General features: G+C 36.5%; 2 protein-coding genes and 1 pseudogene across 2 annotated transcripts; 1 reads left to right on the forward strand and 2 right to left on the reverse strand.

The window, feature by feature from the left end:
• Positions 1-3,579: 3,579 nt before the first annotated feature.
• Positions 3,580-6,642, forward strand: LOC106312723 (signal recognition particle 54 kDa protein 3). The gene is made up of 9 exons (XM_013750341.1): positions 3,580-3,935; positions 4,011-4,110; positions 4,178-4,331; positions 5,040-5,190; positions 5,274-5,422; positions 5,537-5,637; positions 5,726-5,883; positions 5,969-6,083; positions 6,159-6,642. Exons 1-9 carry the CDS (start codon positions 3,705-3,707, stop codon positions 6,488-6,490), a joined length of 1,491 nt encoding a protein of 496 aa, XP_013605795.1. The 5' UTR covers positions 3,580-3,704; the 3' UTR covers positions 6,491-6,642.
• Positions 6,643-8,440: 1,798 nt separating this feature from the next.
• LOC106308452 lies at positions 8,441-11,135 on the reverse strand (annotated as a pseudogene).
• A 372-nt stretch (positions 11,136-11,507) lies between these two features.
• Positions 11,508-13,720, reverse strand: LOC106307498 (protein trichome berefringence-like 7). The gene is made up of 4 exons (XM_013744478.1): positions 12,428-13,720; positions 12,192-12,350; positions 11,836-12,109; positions 11,508-11,756 (listed from the first exon to the last, which is right to left on the reverse strand). The coding sequence occupies exons 1-4, from the start codon at positions 13,309-13,311 to the stop codon at positions 11,748-11,750; spliced, it is 1,326 nt and encodes a 441-aa protein (XP_013599932.1). The 5' UTR covers positions 13,312-13,720; the 3' UTR covers positions 11,508-11,747.
• Positions 13,721-17,765: the final 4,045 nt, after the last annotated feature.

Here is a 17,765-nt window from a genome sequence, read left to right on the forward strand (position 1 = left end):
GTATAGTATTACAACATTAAATTATATTTATTTAATTTATACTATCTGTAAATCCAGTGGATCATCTATTATTTAAATCCAATTATTGATAGACTAATAAAAATTTCTGGTAGGCCCAAATTTAAATGATAAGATTAGATATTAAATGTAACATAACTTTCTAGGAATAGGTCTATTAGGTCATTTTTAAAAAAAAATCACACATGAATCAAGGTTGTGACTTCTGTTTTAATATATAAGATTATTTACTCGATAATATAAATCTATGAAGCGAAAATTTTAATTTTTTAAAAACTTTCTAAATTTGTGAAATGTTACAATATCTTTGAATATGACAATAAAACAATATTTTACTAATCTTTATATATAAAGTTACAATTTTAATAATGAAATAATAATCCAAATATATATATATAGAAGAAGATACAAATACATGTGAAAGTTTGAAACAATCTATTCAATGAAAAAAATTTACCGTAAACTTATTATGTTTTAAAAATTGATAGACACATATATACACATGTACCAATTTATAATTGAAAACAAAATGTATATATAAAAATAAATGAAAACAAAAACCCGCGCGGTTGCGCGGGTCGAGATCTAGTATATTTTTATTATGCATAAATTTAATAGAAAATGTTAGCTTTTGGGTTATTATAATTTAAAATGACTAAAACTACAATAAAAAGAATATTATTTTTATGATAACTGAAACTAATAACTTTTTATTTAAATAAAATAAATAATTCCAATAAAGTTTTCGCTATAAGAAATTTATTATCAATTCCAAATCAAAAATAATTTTTTTTATTATTTTTGAATAGGGCCCCGAGTTAGTTTTAAATCTCAGGACCGGTTCTGCTTTGGGTGACGGGGAAGTCAACAGGAGACTGATGGATTCCATTGTGGGATGTATATCTTTGATTGTAGAATAGTGTTAGAGATTGTGGAATTAGTTGATAAACACAGATGTATAATATCTAGTTGTTCTCTGGTATTATGGTGGTTTATTTGTGTAGTTTGGGAGTGGTTAGGACTTGTAGGTCTTTTTTTAGTTATAGTGGCATTCACTCACCACCGTTTCTATAGATTTTTTAAAAGCTCTAGCAAATTTATGTGTCTGGTTGGTTTTGCTTTTGTAATGTTTTTTCTTTATATAATAGAGTGGGTTTACCTTTTGGATAATGGGAAATGTTTGTGTGTTTTTCTTTTAAAGATGGCATGCATTCTATTTATAAAAAAAACATTACAGCCCAATAAGTAATCATTACAAGCAGCCCTGTACAAAAAAGATTAACGAAAGTTAAAACAGATTTTGTTAAGCGTTCCTGCTCGAGCATGCAGCCAAAGCGGTGAAAGAAGAAACGAGATAATCATGGGATGATCCATCATAGCGTCCTAGCGATCATCAGTTAGTTTAATTGGAAAGAATCAGGAAGCCTTCATCAGTAGAGTGAGTGGAAGATCGAGCTTACGAAATGTTTGTGTTTGTGTTAATAATGTAGAAGTGGTTGCTATCGATTCCTCCATCGTCCCCATCTTCTCCATCCTTGCTGCCGATTTTCTTCCTTATAACATTTATTTCAAGAGAAAGAAAAATAGAAAGAAAAGGTTGAGTTTTTGCAAAGAACCTTTTGGTTGGCAAGATTTTGACATTCTCAGGGAACTTGCAACTTCCAAACTGGACAATGAATGCTCTAGTCTTCAGATCGTGCTAGAGCACCATAAGAAAACAACCTACCCAAGAAGCATTCTTTCACATCTTGTGTCATAGCAAAACCAAAGCATTAGAGTCTCTACAGCATAAGTTACACACAAAACAAAGCACAAAACAGCTACTTACTTGTCCCTTCACGGATGAAGACACTGACAAAGAATCAGAAATGAGCTTCAGTAGAGATTCCACATTAATACTAGAGATTAAGCTAACATGTAATCTCAACCCCAACGCAAATTCTTGTATTGCACACTATTAAAGAAAAAAAAATGAGTTTTTTTTTTTATAGAAAAGTTAAGATTTTTGGATACTAAAAGCTTAAAATAAAGTTGATCTTCCTAAACCAATCTACGATTACTGAGTAGCCATTTTACAAAAAAAAAGTTTTGGGTTATTCCATCAAATGTATAAAATATTTATCAAGTACAAACGGGTTGAACGAATAGAATTGTCATTTCTTCTATGAACTAACAAATTGGCTACTAGTTTTATCAATAAAAGTTAATCATGTGCTTTCAAAGCGTGGATCAAAATCTAATTTAGTGTTTAAAATTTGAGTTAAAAAGTTTAGAATTTACTAAATTTTATAGTGTCAATTTTTTTTGGCAGTTAATATTATTATTGTTTTTTTTCATAAATAAAATATGACACTTGTTAGTTTTTTATGGATTAGTATATAGGCGAACCTAAGAATAAGTGGGCCCAACACTCCAATTTTAGTCTATATTTTAATGACTGATGGGAGTCTGATGGGAGTCTCTCTCCTCTCTCTAGAGAGAGTACTCACTCTTTTTCCCCTCTTACCAGATTCAGATTTTTCGGAGGGGGAATAGTTTTATGTTGTGTTTTTGATGTTAAATATTTCCCTTCGATCTATGGATCAAGTTGTTTTTGTTTCGCTAAGGCGATTATCTGTTTTCGCATAGTCGATTCTCTATTTCGTATATGCGATTTTGATGTGTTGTTTCATCCAATATCAGAGTGCTTGTCATTCTCATCTTCTCTGATATGGTTGAATGTTAATAAAAAAGTTATGACTGTTCTAATCAGACTTTTAGATCCTCTAGCTTTCCACCCAGTTTGATTTTGATCCCGGCAGTGATTGATCGGATACCTTAGATCATCGATCACTTTAACACTTCATAGGAGAATCATACTTTCTTTGATAGTATAGCCATTTGGCTTGAAGAAAGCATCTCTGACTGGAAGCTGGGCGGGTTTGAAGGATGTTGCAGTCATCTATGGAATTGATCGAGAAGAGCTGGCGTTTATGACGGTCCAGCAAATGGTCTATTTCCTTGTTGACTAAAGCTTCCTCTGTTCTTAAATTTCGGTGAGACAAGTTATTTCTGAACAAGTAGCTGCGGTTAATGGTGGATGCATCCTCAAACGAAGATCAACGGTTCAGCAGGTGCAATCAGCCGATAGCGCAAGCTCAAAAGTTCTTCATCCCACGGTGGCAAGTGTGAATCTCGAAGTCTTTATCCCACGGTGGTGCGTCCCTAATGCGCGTGAATCTCGTCTCAACAACATGCAAAAGATCTGGATGACGTGTGTCCTTCTCTTCTCCTCTTTTGACGCGTGGCAAGATGACGGCTTTCATGGGATGTTTTGTATTGCGTACTGTAGTTATAATGAGCCGTTGTAAGCTGAGTTTGTATATGTCCATTGGACTTGCTTTAATAATGAGCAAAAGAAAAAAAAAACACAAACCAGATTTGAACCCGATCCATATTTAAAGAGAACCATGGATGGATTCCTAAACTAGATTTTGTTAGAAATTTACCCATTGGGCGGGCATATAGAGCCCATCATTAGGCCCATCAATTTTGATATGCATCGCCTCTAGAGTCCTAATCATGGATTAAACCAACAACTTCTCCTCCCGTCACAATCCCCGTCGAAAGATCTCCGAATCAAAGCCCTAATTCCTCAATCCCGATCCTTTCTCTCTCGATCTTAGTCGAATCCCCCGGCAGCGAAGATGGTTTTAGCGGAGCTCGGCGGGCAGATCGCCAGCGCCTTGCAGAAGATGAGCAATGTGACGATCATCGACGAGAAGGCTCTCAACGAGTGCTTGAAAGAGATCACTCGTGCTCTTCTCCATTCGGATGTTTCTTTCCCTCTCGTGAGGGAGATGCAGAGCAACATCAAGAAGATCGTCAACCTCGAGGAGCTAGCCGCAGGCCACAACAAGCGACGGATCATCGAGCAGGTTTTTTTTTTTTTTAATTTGGGATTCGATTAGGAATCGTTATTGGCTTTGATCGTATTGTTTGTTTTGTTTCAGGCTATCTTTAGTGAACTGTGTAAGATGTTGGATCCAGGAAAGCCTGCGTTTTCACCCAAAAAGGCTAAACCTAGTGTTGTTATGTTCGTTGGATTACAAGGTGAGGTCTTTGTAAGATTGTGTAGATAAGATTGTTTGTGTAATCTCACTTGACTATTAATGTTTAGGTGCTGGTAAAACCACAACTTGTACCAAGTATGCTTATTATCATCAGAAGAAAGGGTATAAACCAGCTCTAGTGTGTGCGGATACTTTCAGGGCTGGTGCTTTCGATCAGCTCAAACAGAATGCCACCAAGGCTAGGATCCCCTTTTATGGAAGGTGTAAACATTTCTTTTCTTTGTAACAGATTTCTTCTTGCATGTTTGTAAGACCTTTGGTGCTTGTGTTTCCAATATAACAGTATAGGTGAGAGTGTAAAAAAATCGATGGAATTTTCTTTGTGACGGTAGAATCAAAGTACAAAGTTTCTGAAATTGTTTGGATTAGGCTCTGAGGTTTGGTTTAGGACTCTGGCTGCAAAAATCTGCACTTAATGGGACTAAGCTATCTTAGTATCAGCTTTCTTCTTGCATGTTTGTAACAGCTTTGGTGCTTGTGTTTCCAATAGAATAGTAGCTCACGTATAGGAGTGTCTGTATGGAACTTCATTTCTGACGGTAGGGTCAATCTCCAAAGTTCATGAAATTGTTTGATTTAGGCTCAAGGTTTAGCTTAGAACTGTGGCTGCAAAAATTGGCACTGAAAGGGACTAAGTTATATTTCCTTTTCCATCATCCAGTAGGTGTCGTCATACTTCTCTGCGCGCCACTTACGTTTACGAGTTTCTTTAAGCCCTTTTGCATGTTTTGTCCTGCGCTCTCTTGAGGTCTTCTTTTTCTATTTGCAATTACTGCGACTATGCTTGCTGTTTGTAGTTGGATTAATGACAGTAAAAGAGGGAGATGCAAATATTCTGGACAAAAAACTATTCTATAGGCATACTGTGATAATAGAATTTTGCTAATGCTGGGTTGTGATTCTTTGCAGTTACACGGAATCGGATCCTGTGAAAATTGCTGTTGAGGGAGTTGATACGTTTAAGAAAGAAAACTGTGATCTTATTATTGTTGACACCAGTGGTCGTCATAAACAAGAAGCTACTCTCTTTGAAGAAATGCGTCAAGTTGCTGAAGCAACGGTATGTTCTGTTGTCTTGGAGTCTTATGTTTGTTCCTTGGTTTGATGTTGCAGGCTCTGATCATGGTCTTTTCATTTTTTCAGAAACCAGATCTCGTTATATTTGTCATGGACAGCAGTATTGGTCAAGCTGCATTTGACCAAGCTCAAGCATTCAAGCAAAGTGTTGCCGTGGGAGCTGTAATTATCACTAAGATGGACGGTCATGCCAAGGGTGGCGGTGCTCTTAGCGCGTACGTATCTTTCACCTTCTAAATCTCGTTCTATGTTTTCAAAATCGTCTGTATAAAAATCTTGCTGGCTTTTCCAATTGGACCATTGAATGTGATCCGTTTTCATCTTGTTAGTGTTGCGGCGACAAAGAGTCCTGTGATTTTCATCGGAACAGGAGAGCATATGGATGAGTTTGAAGTGTTTGACGTCAAACCATTTGTCAGCCGTCTCTTAGGTAACATTGATGACATTGCCCTGTGAAGAGTAATCAAAGTCTCTCAATGGGTTGTTTATTGACTCGGAATCTTTTTTATGCTCAACAGGAATGGGAGATTGGTCTGGATTCGTGGATAAACTACAAGATGTGGTACCTAAAGATCAACAACCTGAACTTCTGGAAAAGCTCTCTCAGGGTAACTTCACGTTGAGAATAATGTACGACCAGTTCCAGAACTTACTGAACATGGGCCCACTTAGCGAGGTCAGAAGCTCTTTTGTCAACATGTTACTAAGCTTAAGAGCAGGAGTTGATTGAGATGATAATAACAACCCTGAGGTGTGTGTAGGTTTTCTCAATGCTACCTGGAGCTGCTGCTCAAATGATGCCGAAAGGACACGAGAAAGAAAGCCAAGCGAAGATAAAGCGATACATGACGATGATGGATTCTATGACAAACGAAGGTGAGAACGGAACAATAATATAAAACTTATTCAGAGTAGAAGTAATAACTGATGATGATGTTTTAACTAGTGCAGAACTGGACAGCTCGAACCCGAAGATGTTTAACGAGTCAAGGATGATGAGAATAGCGAGAGGGTCAGGGAGGATGGTAAGAGAAGTGATGGAGATGTTGGAAGAGTACAAGAGGCTAGCAAAGATGTGGAGCAAGATGAAAGGACTCAAGATCCCAAAGAACGGAGACATGAGCGCACTCTCGAGAAACATGAACGCTCAGCACATGAGCAAGGTCCTTCCTCCTCAGATGCTCAAGCAGTTTGGGGGCATGGGAGGTCTGCAGAGTCTCATGAAACAGATGGGTTCTGGCAAAGACATGATGGGTATGTTTGGCGGCGGCAAAGACAAATAGTTTCTTTCTTCCTTTCTTACACATCCAAAGACTACGTCTTGCTGGTTTGTCGTTATTAGTTTTTTCTTATTTGTGAAAATATCAACTTTTGATTTCCCTCTTTTGACTTTCCTGTATTTACATTCTCCCTTCAGTTTTACTTTCTTTGTATTTTTCCTTTCTCTAAGTAAAAGATTTTCACCTATGTTTTTCAAATTGAATATATACTACAACATATGAAAAAATCTCAATTATAACATACATGGCAAGTTTCTACATTCATTTTTGCATGCAATTTTAGAAGTACTAGAGGGTTGTTTATTTGCTTATAAAATTATATATTTTATATATTAAGTATAATTTAAATTTTTATATTTTAAATGTTAAGTATAACTTAAAATATCAATTTCACAATAAACTATTCTTATTTTTGTGGTATACGATATCAATTATTTTTTATATAATATTTGACAAATTAGAATAAAATATTTTGACTTGTTCAAAATCTTTTTTTTTTTTTTTTTTTTTTTTTTTTTTTGAAAAAGCTTTCATTAATATTAAAATGCAAAGAAAATAAAATACATAGCCAAGATGGCTTAGTTCTTGGGCAAGGCCCGGTTAGAAACATTAAACCCATTTGATAGAGCCCTATTATCCAATACAGAAGCCCAGTAGAAACCCCGAGTGAAACCAATTAGTGAAAAAAACGGAGAAGGCAAAAGGTAGTTGACGTCGAAGTTTTTTTGATCGATGATGTCGAAGCTTTTTCTGTTTAGTAGACTCGATCACATGCAAGGAACCACGATTGCATAAGAGAAGAGGAGAGTGCTGGATTCCCATCCCGATAGCTAGAGATTTTATCTTTTACTTGCCGGTCAATGATTGTAATCAGAAGCGCAGAAGATCGAGAGGAGTTACGGTGAAGTCGGGAGTTTCGCTCTGACCATATCCAGTAGATGACTGCTTGCCAAGATAGAAGCATCAAACGTTCCTGATTCTGTCACCCCCTAAGGATTGCATCTGTTGTAAGCTTTCATTCCAGTTCCTCCTAGCCATTAGATCAAACCGATTGGCCAGCGATGTCCAAATTTCCCAAGAGTAGATGCAATCAAAGTAGATATGGCTTCTGCTTTCCTCATCGTCACCACAAAGTAAACATACTGAATCTGATTGGAGGCCCCATGACTTTTTCAAAATCTTACAAAAAGTAATTTAAATATTCCTTTATAAATAATTATAAACATTTACTATCTTTATATCATGATTTTGTTTTCAGAATCTTACAAAAAGTAATTTAAATAACATATGATATCTTTAGTAACTTAAAATAATTGTAATTACTATAATAAAAATGTTTTATATGTTTATTGCAAAATATTTATTTTTAACTTTTTAATTTTGATACACGTTTTCTTTATAACTTTTATCTAACTACGTAAATAAAAATATTTAAAATATCTTAATATACTACTTATATAACATGATTTTTATAAAAATAATTCACAAAATAAATATTTTAAATATTAGATAATATTTCTTTTGAAATTGACTTAAAAAAAAAAGACATATTTAGAAAGGGGAACTAAAAATATTATTTTTACTATAAATGTATTTGGATAAAAATAATAAAATGCGATTTAAATAGAATCATTCATAATTTTGAATCGATCAATACTTTAATTTTTTATTTGATTCTCAAAAGATTATATTTTAATTTATATTTAGTTATAGTAAATATTTACAAATCTAAGATAATTACCAAACTAAATGCAAATAAAAAATCAATCAATAGTTTAATTTATTTAGAACAAAAAAAAAATACTATGATTGAATTTGGAGAAATAAATGAAATCCAGTATACACAAATAATAAGAAAACTAAATACTATATATTCAATAGGTTGTCTCTGCTTATTCAACCCCATATTTAAATTGGCCCATCTCTTGCCTCTCGCAAGATGCATTGTATCTTTCAGAGTTTACACTTCCGCTGTTGATGATGATAAGTCTCTTCTGTTGCTCTTTCTTCCTCGAGCTGTTTAACACATTTCTCCAAAGACATTACCGAAAATTCTGATTTCTCTAGCTCGGGCTCAGTATCAACAATCACAACATGCTTATGTACAAAGCCAATAAGAGGAGAAATCTGAGCCACATTACCAATGTGATCGAGCGTAGACGCTAACTTAACCTCTGCCAAGTTTTATTTCCAATACCAAATTTAAAAGTGATAAATTTATAATGGAGAAATATAAGCTAAGATAGGTAATCAACTGGATGGAAAAAAGATAGGTAATCAACTCTACTTCTTCCAAGTCATCACTCAGTATATGTATGTCCTACACCGAGAAATGTAAACACATGTTGTAATGCTGAGATCTACTTCTGCTTCTGCATTCATGACATATTCTTTCAATAGTATTTCACTCATAGAGATAATAAAGCTCCAAATGATTACACAACAGTGATCATAGCCTACTTGTTAACCAAAAAAATAACCAACCTTACTTGCGGTTGTGCTGGTGGTTCTTGTGCAAGAGGGCTGAGACATTCTATAATAGGGTTCCTTCAAGTTGAGTTTGCACAATGATGTGTGAAGGATTCCACCTTGATCGGCGCCGGGCCCCACACTTTTCCTGTTGAGAAAGCCAATTTGAAACAAAGCAAGAATGATTTGATTCAAAGGAGAGATGTAAAAGAGCAAAATTGACGTAAGAGTTAAATTTACAGTGTAACTCTGAGTACCTGTGGACAACCAAATGAAGTTTACCACTGATTTCTTGCCCTGCCATGACATGAATAGGCTGGAGAGAATATATCTTATTTGCTACCAAAGGGTTGTTGCCTTGTTGGTGACCAGTAGCAGTCGTGGACCATCTTTGTGCTGTGATGTTGAATATAGAGAGCATAACATGTTAGCATTTGTATTTCTTTGTGTGACAGCAAATGTATATTAATTGTAAGTGCAAGAAAAAAACATATAAATCTGTGATGGCTTGATACCTTCCATTAAAGAGAACATTGAACCAATGCACTCTGGTATACATGAACGCTGTAAATTTCAACAGAACATCAATCTCGCAAAGTTATGTTTCCTGTGAAAATTAATTGACAGGTAAATGAGTTTGGACCATATCATTCACCAAATACGGAGATGAAATGAGAGAGTTCCATAAGAGATGAAATACATGAATAGACAAATCGAGAAACACAATTTAAGGCATTGTACCTTTGGTGTAGTGAATACTATGCTTTTTATGTTGATTTGGCAGTTCGAACAGCTCTTCACCTGGCCTGCTTTCCCACACAGGAAGAATCTTTAACTATCACAGTATAGACAGAGCAATATTAAAGCAAATCAGATCAACTGATAAAACAACGTTGTGTCAATAAATATAAATCCAAAGGAAACATTACAAAAAGCAACACACCTTTTATTTTTATTTTTGAATGAAAACAATCACCTTTTATAGCAAATCACTGTCGTTTACAGGTCCGATAACTCCTGCTAAAAATCAGAAACATGAGTGTACCCATTGATTATATTTACTCAAACGTTTATATTTTCTAATTTTCACAAAAAGTTTGAACAAAAGAAGGGGAGACCATATTAACATAGAACTGGTTTTACAGTCTTCAAGTGATAAAAGAGACAATGTAAGAAAGTCAGCAAAAGCACTGATCTTAGTGATCAACGATATCTTGTTAATTTGATGAAAAATCAATCTTAGAGCAAACCTTTGCAGCTTGCGTTCACCACAGGATGCTGAGCAAGAGCCATCCCTGCATCTTAGCCAACAACGCAGTCATTGTCACACCCTTCGGCTTCACCTGTAAAAAAAAAAAAAAACAGCTCAGTGATTAGAATATGCTGATACGACTTCACAACAATGTACATTCACATTCACCTTCTCGTAGGGTGCATCAAGAGCATCAGTGTTCACTGGATAACCAACACGTAACATTGGAACAGAGAGGCTCTCAATCATGTTTTTGGATACGTCAGATTGCATTGCCGTGAAGGGAACAACACTTGAACCAGGCAACAGAGGAGGCGAGCTTGAGCTTGTTGTGGTAGCTTTCGCAGCAGCAGCAGGAGGGCGAGGAGGCGGTGGTGCCGCCACAGAGGGAGCGATCCCAGCCGCAGCCTCCACGTCAGAAGCAGTGATCCTACCGAACGGTCCAGTTCCTGCAACGGATCTGATATCCACTTTATGCTTCTTTGCAAGCTTCTTAGCATACGGCGTCGCTACAGTCTTCCTCGGACCGTCAGACACCGTCGCCACCGGAGCATGCTGAGCGATCGCCGGCGCAGGAGACGAAGCAGTCGGAGGAGGAGGAGACGGAACAACAACGGGAGAGGCAGAGGAAGATTTCGAGGCGGCTTTGCTCTGAGGTTCTTCGATTTCAGCCTTAGTCTCCGCCAGCAAACCGATCGCGGCCCCCACCGGAGCCGTCTCACCTTCTCCGACAACGATCAAACCGCGTAACGGAATGAAGAAGAGGAAGAGCAAAAAGGGTGTCCCGAATCGAGAGAGGAAATTAGGGTTTGAAGATTTGAAGAAGGCGAGCTCGAGTAGGCTTGTTCTCGGTTTTCTTCTATCAATAACATGGGCTTCATGGCCCAATTCTACCACGACAGACGTTAAAAAAATCGCACAGCCCATCTGACATGGCTAAACGCTTCAACGTGATTGGTCGATTTAATTGTCCTACGTGGACATGCTGCATGGGGAGTATATCCCCTTTTAGTTATTGTATGATTGTGATCCAATGTAAGATTCACTGCTTTTTTAGTGGAGTAATTCTAGTTTGATTCCAATTCTACTCAGTTTCTTAGTTAAAAATGAGTAGCAAATAAAGATGAGTAATAAATATACTGTAGTTATTCCATTTTTGAGTATATCTACTTTTTACTCTAATTTAGAATGAAAGATGGAATGGAATTTAGAATAAAGTAGAGTTTGAATTGGAAAAAGGAATAAGGTTGAAAATGCTATAAGATCAGCAAGAAAACAGCTTTGAAACCAGTCACAGATAGTAATGAAATCATTTTATACCATAAGAAGATCCTCTCACTCACTTTGAATCGATAATACAATAAAGAAGAACGTAGAAGAAACAATAAAAGAATGAATTTAAGAATCACTTTGTGACCCTCAGTGCCTTTATGTCCCAGAAGACAAGGAGCAGTTAGCTCCCAAGAGATGATCTTCAAGGGTCGTTAATCTTTCTTTTTTCTATCGTGTTACGTTGCAAAAACCTGCAGTTAATCCTTATCACGGAACCTGCAAATCAAGTAAAAAAACATTCAGACATAAAGAAACTGTTGTGTTAGATAAGGAAAGCAAAGAGAGAGAAAGTTACTTGTTGTCTAAAGAGGAAGAAGAGCAAGATTTCATTCCAGATATCAGGAACTCCAGGTAGACACCAATGACTACAGTCAGGTACCAACGGGTTATCACTCCATAAACCCACATGACCATCACTTCGAAACGCTGACATCGAAGTTACATCCAAAACCGACACCGGAACCGTCATGTTCTTGACTACTTCTTTGATCATTTCAGAGAATATGCTTCTGTCTCTTCCTTGTGTATCCGGGGTTGGATACTTTGTCACATTACATGACCTATGATCACTACACAACAACACCAAACATCAATCTATAGAAAAAGCAGAACAACTGGTAAAAAGCTAAAGAAGTTTCTGTTTGTTTGTACCTCCAATGCGATGGCTCAAAGGTACGAAACAATACACGAGTTTTGTTAGGATCAATCTTAGTCTCTATCCATGACGCCCATGTCTCTAACGCTACTCTATACGCTGAAGGAATCGACATCCCGAGCCTCAGTGAGTTCCCAACCTGAAAGTAACAACCACTGACGTTCCAAACACACAAAAGTTAGTATAAAGACAACACTCTAAAGTCTACCAAGTTATTCAATTCAAAGCTTACGTTTCGAAAAGCTTCCCAGGCACCCACCACTGACCAGTATTGAAAACAAGATAATCAGCAGAGCTCCACTCATTGTTAATCACATCCAAAACATCCAGCTTCAACGTGGACTTAACACGTTTCGGCGCGTGCCAACGCAACAACTTCCCAGGCTGAACCAAGAAGACCGATCTGTAGAACTCAACCGTGAAGTTAAAAGAACTAAACCTCACACCCAAGAATCTTATCCTCTTCGTTATATTGTTCCCATTCACTTCATAAACACTCCTCTTATCATCCAAACCCGTCATCAACATACATATCAAAGACTCCCACTGCGTTCTACTCATCGAATCTCCAACGAAAACTATCCTTTTACCTCTCAACCTCTCCAAGACATCACGCACTTGGAACCTCGGGACGTTACAATGCTTAGGCTTCCACCTCCACTTCAGATACTCATCGTGTCCACGCCCGTTGCCTAAACAGTTAAACCCTCTCTCTACAAAAGGACATTCGGACGCGTTGTACAACGGATAGCTATCATCAACCACCCAGTTCCCATCGAATATGTCACACTCCTTACTATTAATTGTAACAGAGGTGTCATTAAACTGCAATGCGCCATTATAACCGAGGCTAGGAACAACGTAGAGATAACCACCCGCTATGATCACAAGAAACGAGACAAGTGTTCCTGCGACGATGAGGACTTGAAACAAGTACGAGATCTCTTTTAACCTGTTTGTATACGGCCGTGGACTTCCTCCGAACGTTCTCGGGCTAGCGAAAGCTGAGCCAATGGGGCTGTTGAAGGCGGTAGAAGAGGTGCTCCTAGGGCTTTCTACAGATAAAGAACTCAATGCTCTTCTATTGAATGATGTGCTCTTTGTGAAACTACTCATTGTTCCTCAATCATTTGATCCTTCTATCTATCCATCTATCTATATATCTCTTAGCTCCTTAACTTTCTATTTAAACCCATCATGCAAGAACAGAGAGATGATCCAATCTCTTAGAGTTGATGTAATTTTCCAGGGAAATTCAACATTTTGACGCAAACCCAGAACTAATCAGATTGAATCACGAGATGGGTATCGATCAAATCCAACCGAATCGAAAGAGAAGAAGCGATACCGTGAAAAAAAGTTGGCGAAAGATTGCGAATTTGAGAACGGTAGGTAAAGAACAGAGACTTTGATGTTTTTTCGAATGCGTAGAGAGATCAAAGACGCGTGTTTTGATTGAGATCGAAGATGAGGAAGAGAGAGAGAGAGATCGGCGAGGAAAGAGGGACACTGTCTGGTTCCGATGTCTGCTCTGTAATTAAATTTATATTAATCAAAGTTCGATGACGCGTCGAGATTTGGAAATAGCGTGAAGGTTAATTTGGTAATTTACCATGAAGAAAAATATTGAAAGTTGTCTTTTAAGAATGTTCTGGTCTTGGATCATTGTCTATGTTGTTGCAAAGAAGCATTGTTAATCGGATAATGTTAATCGCTAATCATATGATATATAACGTACGTACTATTTTTCTGTTGGTTCTAAACAGAGACAACAAGAAGTTAGGTGATATATATTAAATGCAATTACTTTATTTGCTCATCTAATGTATTTAATGATGGGGACACATGTTCATAAGTTTAGTCATTTCTGGCAATAAAACTCACAGTTTTGTTTTAGATTTAAGAAGATTGCATTAGGTCTAGCAAGTAGTTCAGATTGAATCTGATAAAGAAACATAAGCGTTATTTACAAGACAGAAAAACAGAGATTTGATAAGATCATGAATTTAGATCGTGAAACTTGATCTTTATCTTTCTATAATCTGACAAGACAATACCATAAACCAACCTTTGATTAGTTTCCAGTTAATTATTAAAATCCAACAAAAAAATCTCTACAACTGAAGACAGGAAGCAAACATATGATTACCTGATCCTTACCTTACCTCAAAGATGTGGAGACATAAGAGTTTAAATATTTCCCCCGTAGCTCCAGCTACTTATGGTAGTTTTCTTTTTAGGAAACAATAAAGTTCAATAAAAATTAGCTCTTCTTGACTTTGCTAATATATGTTTGAAATTTGAAGACAAAAATCATTGGTTAATCACTTTGTTGTGATTAACTCCAAAATTAGCTCCATTAGTTCCAGCTACTTTGTTGCGAAACTTGATTACAAAAACACTCACATCAGTATTGAGGAGACTTCAGTAGAATATGGTCATTCGAAAAACAGATGATCCCTTGATTCGAAGGGACCCTGACAGAGGACTCATGAAGAATTTGTACTAGTGTTCCAGCTAAGCATTCTATCTCCAGTCGCCTGATTGTTTTGATATGTGTAATCCAATGAAAGTAGCAAACTTAGGAGTACTGTGCTGTAACCATACTTCTTTTGACCATTGAACTAGCTGTTCATGTTGTCTAATCAATTCTCATGTGTGCTTCGTCCTGAAAACAGGTCGAAACTTATCATTGCTCTGCTTCCATTATGATTGATCTTTCATTGTTGTCATTTTCACTATGTGATTCTCAATGAGTGTTTCCAATTCGTTCAAAAGATCATTGATAGAGGTGAAGATTCGAGAGAGGTGAAGATCTTCGAGAGATATCGGTAAATGTTACACACCTTATCTCTTTGAAAAAAACAAATCTCTCAAATGGCGATTCGAGAGAGGTGAAGATTTTCGACATTAGACTCAGCCTCACATCAAACGGTAAATCATTTCTTAGTTTACCTTCTTTTTCCACTGATAAATAAATTACCTCAATTTTTTTCTAAAACGTAATTATAGGGATCTAACTTTTTTGTTTTCCGATTTGTTTTGCATGTCGTCTTCGATGGGTTTTATGTCTAACCCTTACATATATTGATATGGATTTTGATAACTTTGAAGCCGATCAAAGAAAGATGATGTTGAACACGTTCGTTTTGGTATCAACCGACAAAACCTCCAACGATTTATTTTTGATTACGTGTACATTTTTTTTTTAACGCTGATTTATTATGACATTACAATTATGATAAAGATTACATAGACGATTTAACAACCGACAATACTACCTACCTTATGAGGATCTACGCCTAACTGCATCACCTGGGCCGTCATATGAAGATCCACGTCTGACTGGATTTACTTGCACTGTGTTGAAGATCTCTTGTAACCCTTTTTTCTCTAGTCTTCAGTAATAAATCGTTCTTTCCGGTACTTGAAACCTGGATTTCCTGTAATCTGCAATAAATTGCATAGTCTGGGATTCGAACTCCAGATCTGGGTTTAGAAGCCTTTAAACCTTAACCACTAGATTACAGTGATTCCACCGTATACATGTTTTTTTTAGCTCCTACAATTTTAATCTCATTTCGTTGCAATAAAACAAAAATAGTGAAGAAATTATTGTCGTTCTCTTGAAAGATATTACTTTTGTTAAAATGTTTTTTCTTAAAATATAGTTTCATTTTCATAATTAGCCACTAAAGTAAGCGATTTAAAAAAATAATTTTTTTTATTAAAGTTAAAATTAAAGGGCTTATTTTTCAAATAATAAAAAATAAAAATTAGATTTGTTGAGAGAATGTCCTAAAGAGATAATAAGACAAAGTAGAAAAAGGTAGTTTTGGGCAGTTACTGAATTTGTGTTTTTTTTTGTAATTAGACCTAATTTCCCAAAATTAAAAGACATATTAAAGATTTTTTAAAACAGTAATTTTTGTAAGGATATAATATTCTTTTATGTTTTTTAATTATGAATTTTATTATTTTAATAGTTTTATAAACCATACATTATTTGTTTGAGCTTTTAAAATACGAAGGAAAGGAAGGCCGAGGCCGAAGAGAACCACAAGAGACGACGAATCGAGTGACGACGAAACCCTAAGAAGGACGACGCAAATCATATATTATTTGTCTGAGGTTTTAGCTCCTACAATTTTAATCTCATTCGTTATAAGAAAACAAAAATAGCGAAGAAATTATTTCGTGTTGTTCTCTTGAAAATATTATTTTTGTTAAAATAATTGTTTTCTTAAAATATAGGTTAATTTTTCTTAAAATTGTTTTTATTAAAGTTAAAACTAAGAGGCTTCATTTTCAAATAATCAAAAAATAAAAATTAGATTTGTAGACAAAATGTAGAAAGAGATAGGAAAAGAAAGTGGAAGAGAGGGCGGTGGTTTTGAGTAACTACCGAATTTGTTTTTTTTTTTTGTTCTTAAACCTAATTTCCCAAAATTAAAAGGCATTAAGGAGTTTTTTTAACAAGTGAATTTTTAAGGATACACTATTCGTTTGTTTTTCTTAATTACGAATTTATTAGTTTAATAGTTTTATAAACCATATATTATTTGTTTGAGCTTTTAAAATATGAAGAAAAGGAAGGCCGAGTCAGAATGGTATTATTATTCCCGAAGAGAATCACAAGAGACGAAATGACGAAACCCTAAGAAAGACCACGCAAGTCATGACAGCGCTAATGACGAAATCTGTGATCGAGAAGGTATGAATTTGTGACACCCGACCCAACATAGCTGAAATGATCGGTGTTATCATGACACTTGTCTCCAGCCACAAGGCTGAAACAATGTGTCTTTAGGATTCCAAGGCTGAAACAATGTGTCTTTAGGATTCCAAGACGTCTTTGACAAAAACCCACCAATATGAGCCGAACCTGAAATGGAAAGTGAAGAAGGAGGGGTGAGAATTTCGACAAAAGCTCAGCGAGGAAAGCTCCAGGAGCCCCAAAATCATCAACCGACATTCACCATACCTAACAAAAGCTCTACCTAGAACATCCAGTAAAGCAATATCAAACAACAAGAAACGAGGATAAACCCGACGGTGCCAACATGAGACCACGCCACCTAAATCAATACCCGTGTTCCTCATGTTTTCGCGTGAGAGCTCACCACCTCCGTCGGTACCCGTGAGTTCAACAACTTCACGCAATCACGTTTCCGAAACCGGTCCACGCGTGATCCGCCACCACATTCACACGTTCACGCCACATCAAGTTTTCTCCACGACATCACACTGTGCTACGTGAACGGTGCCATAACATAAAAAATGTTAGTCTCCACGACATCCCGATTTCTAACGTTCAATCCACGACATCCCGATTTCTAACGTTGCCTCCACGGCATCCCGATTTCTAACGTTGCCTCCACGGCATCCATATTTCTAACGTTGCCTCCACGGCATCCCGATTTCTAACATTGCCTCCATAGCATCATGATAATGTTATAATGAATCATGCCAACTCACGCGATGGCCACATGATCCAACAAGAAACGATGCAAAGCTCGAGATATACAAACCTCCACTACGTTACACCGGCTCACATAGGCCTTATTACC

This window comes from Brassica oleracea, chromosome C8 (assembly GCF_000695525.1).
Source record: "Brassica oleracea var. oleracea cultivar TO1000 chromosome C8, BOL, whole genome shotgun sequence".
NCBI classification, from domain to species: Eukaryota; Viridiplantae; Streptophyta; class Magnoliopsida; order Brassicales; family Brassicaceae; genus Brassica; species Brassica oleracea.

Coding starts and splice junctions, on each gene's coding strand:
- LOC106312723 (XM_013750341.1), top strand. CDS start 3,705: ATGGTTTTAGCGGAGCTCGGCGGGCAGATCGCCAGCGCCTTGCAGAAG. Junction 4,111..4,177: donor TATGTTCGTTGGATTACAAG/GTGAGGTCTTTG, acceptor ATTAATGTTTAG/GTGCTGGTAAAACCACAACT. Junction 5,191..5,273: donor GTCAAGTTGCTGAAGCAACG/GTATGTTCTGTT, acceptor TCATTTTTTCAG/AAACCAGATCTCGTTATATT.
- LOC106307498 (XM_013744478.1), bottom strand. CDS start 13,311: ATGAGTAGTTTCACAAAGAGCACATCATTCAATAGAAGAGCATTGAGT. Junction 12,351..12,427: donor CCTGGGAAGCTTTTCGAAAC/GTAAGCTTTGAA, acceptor TTGGAACGTCAG/TGGTTGTTACTTTCAGGTTG. Junction 12,110..12,191: donor TTTGAGCCATCGCATTGGAG/GTACAAACAAAC, acceptor GTTGTTGTGTAG/TGATCATAGGTCATGTAATG.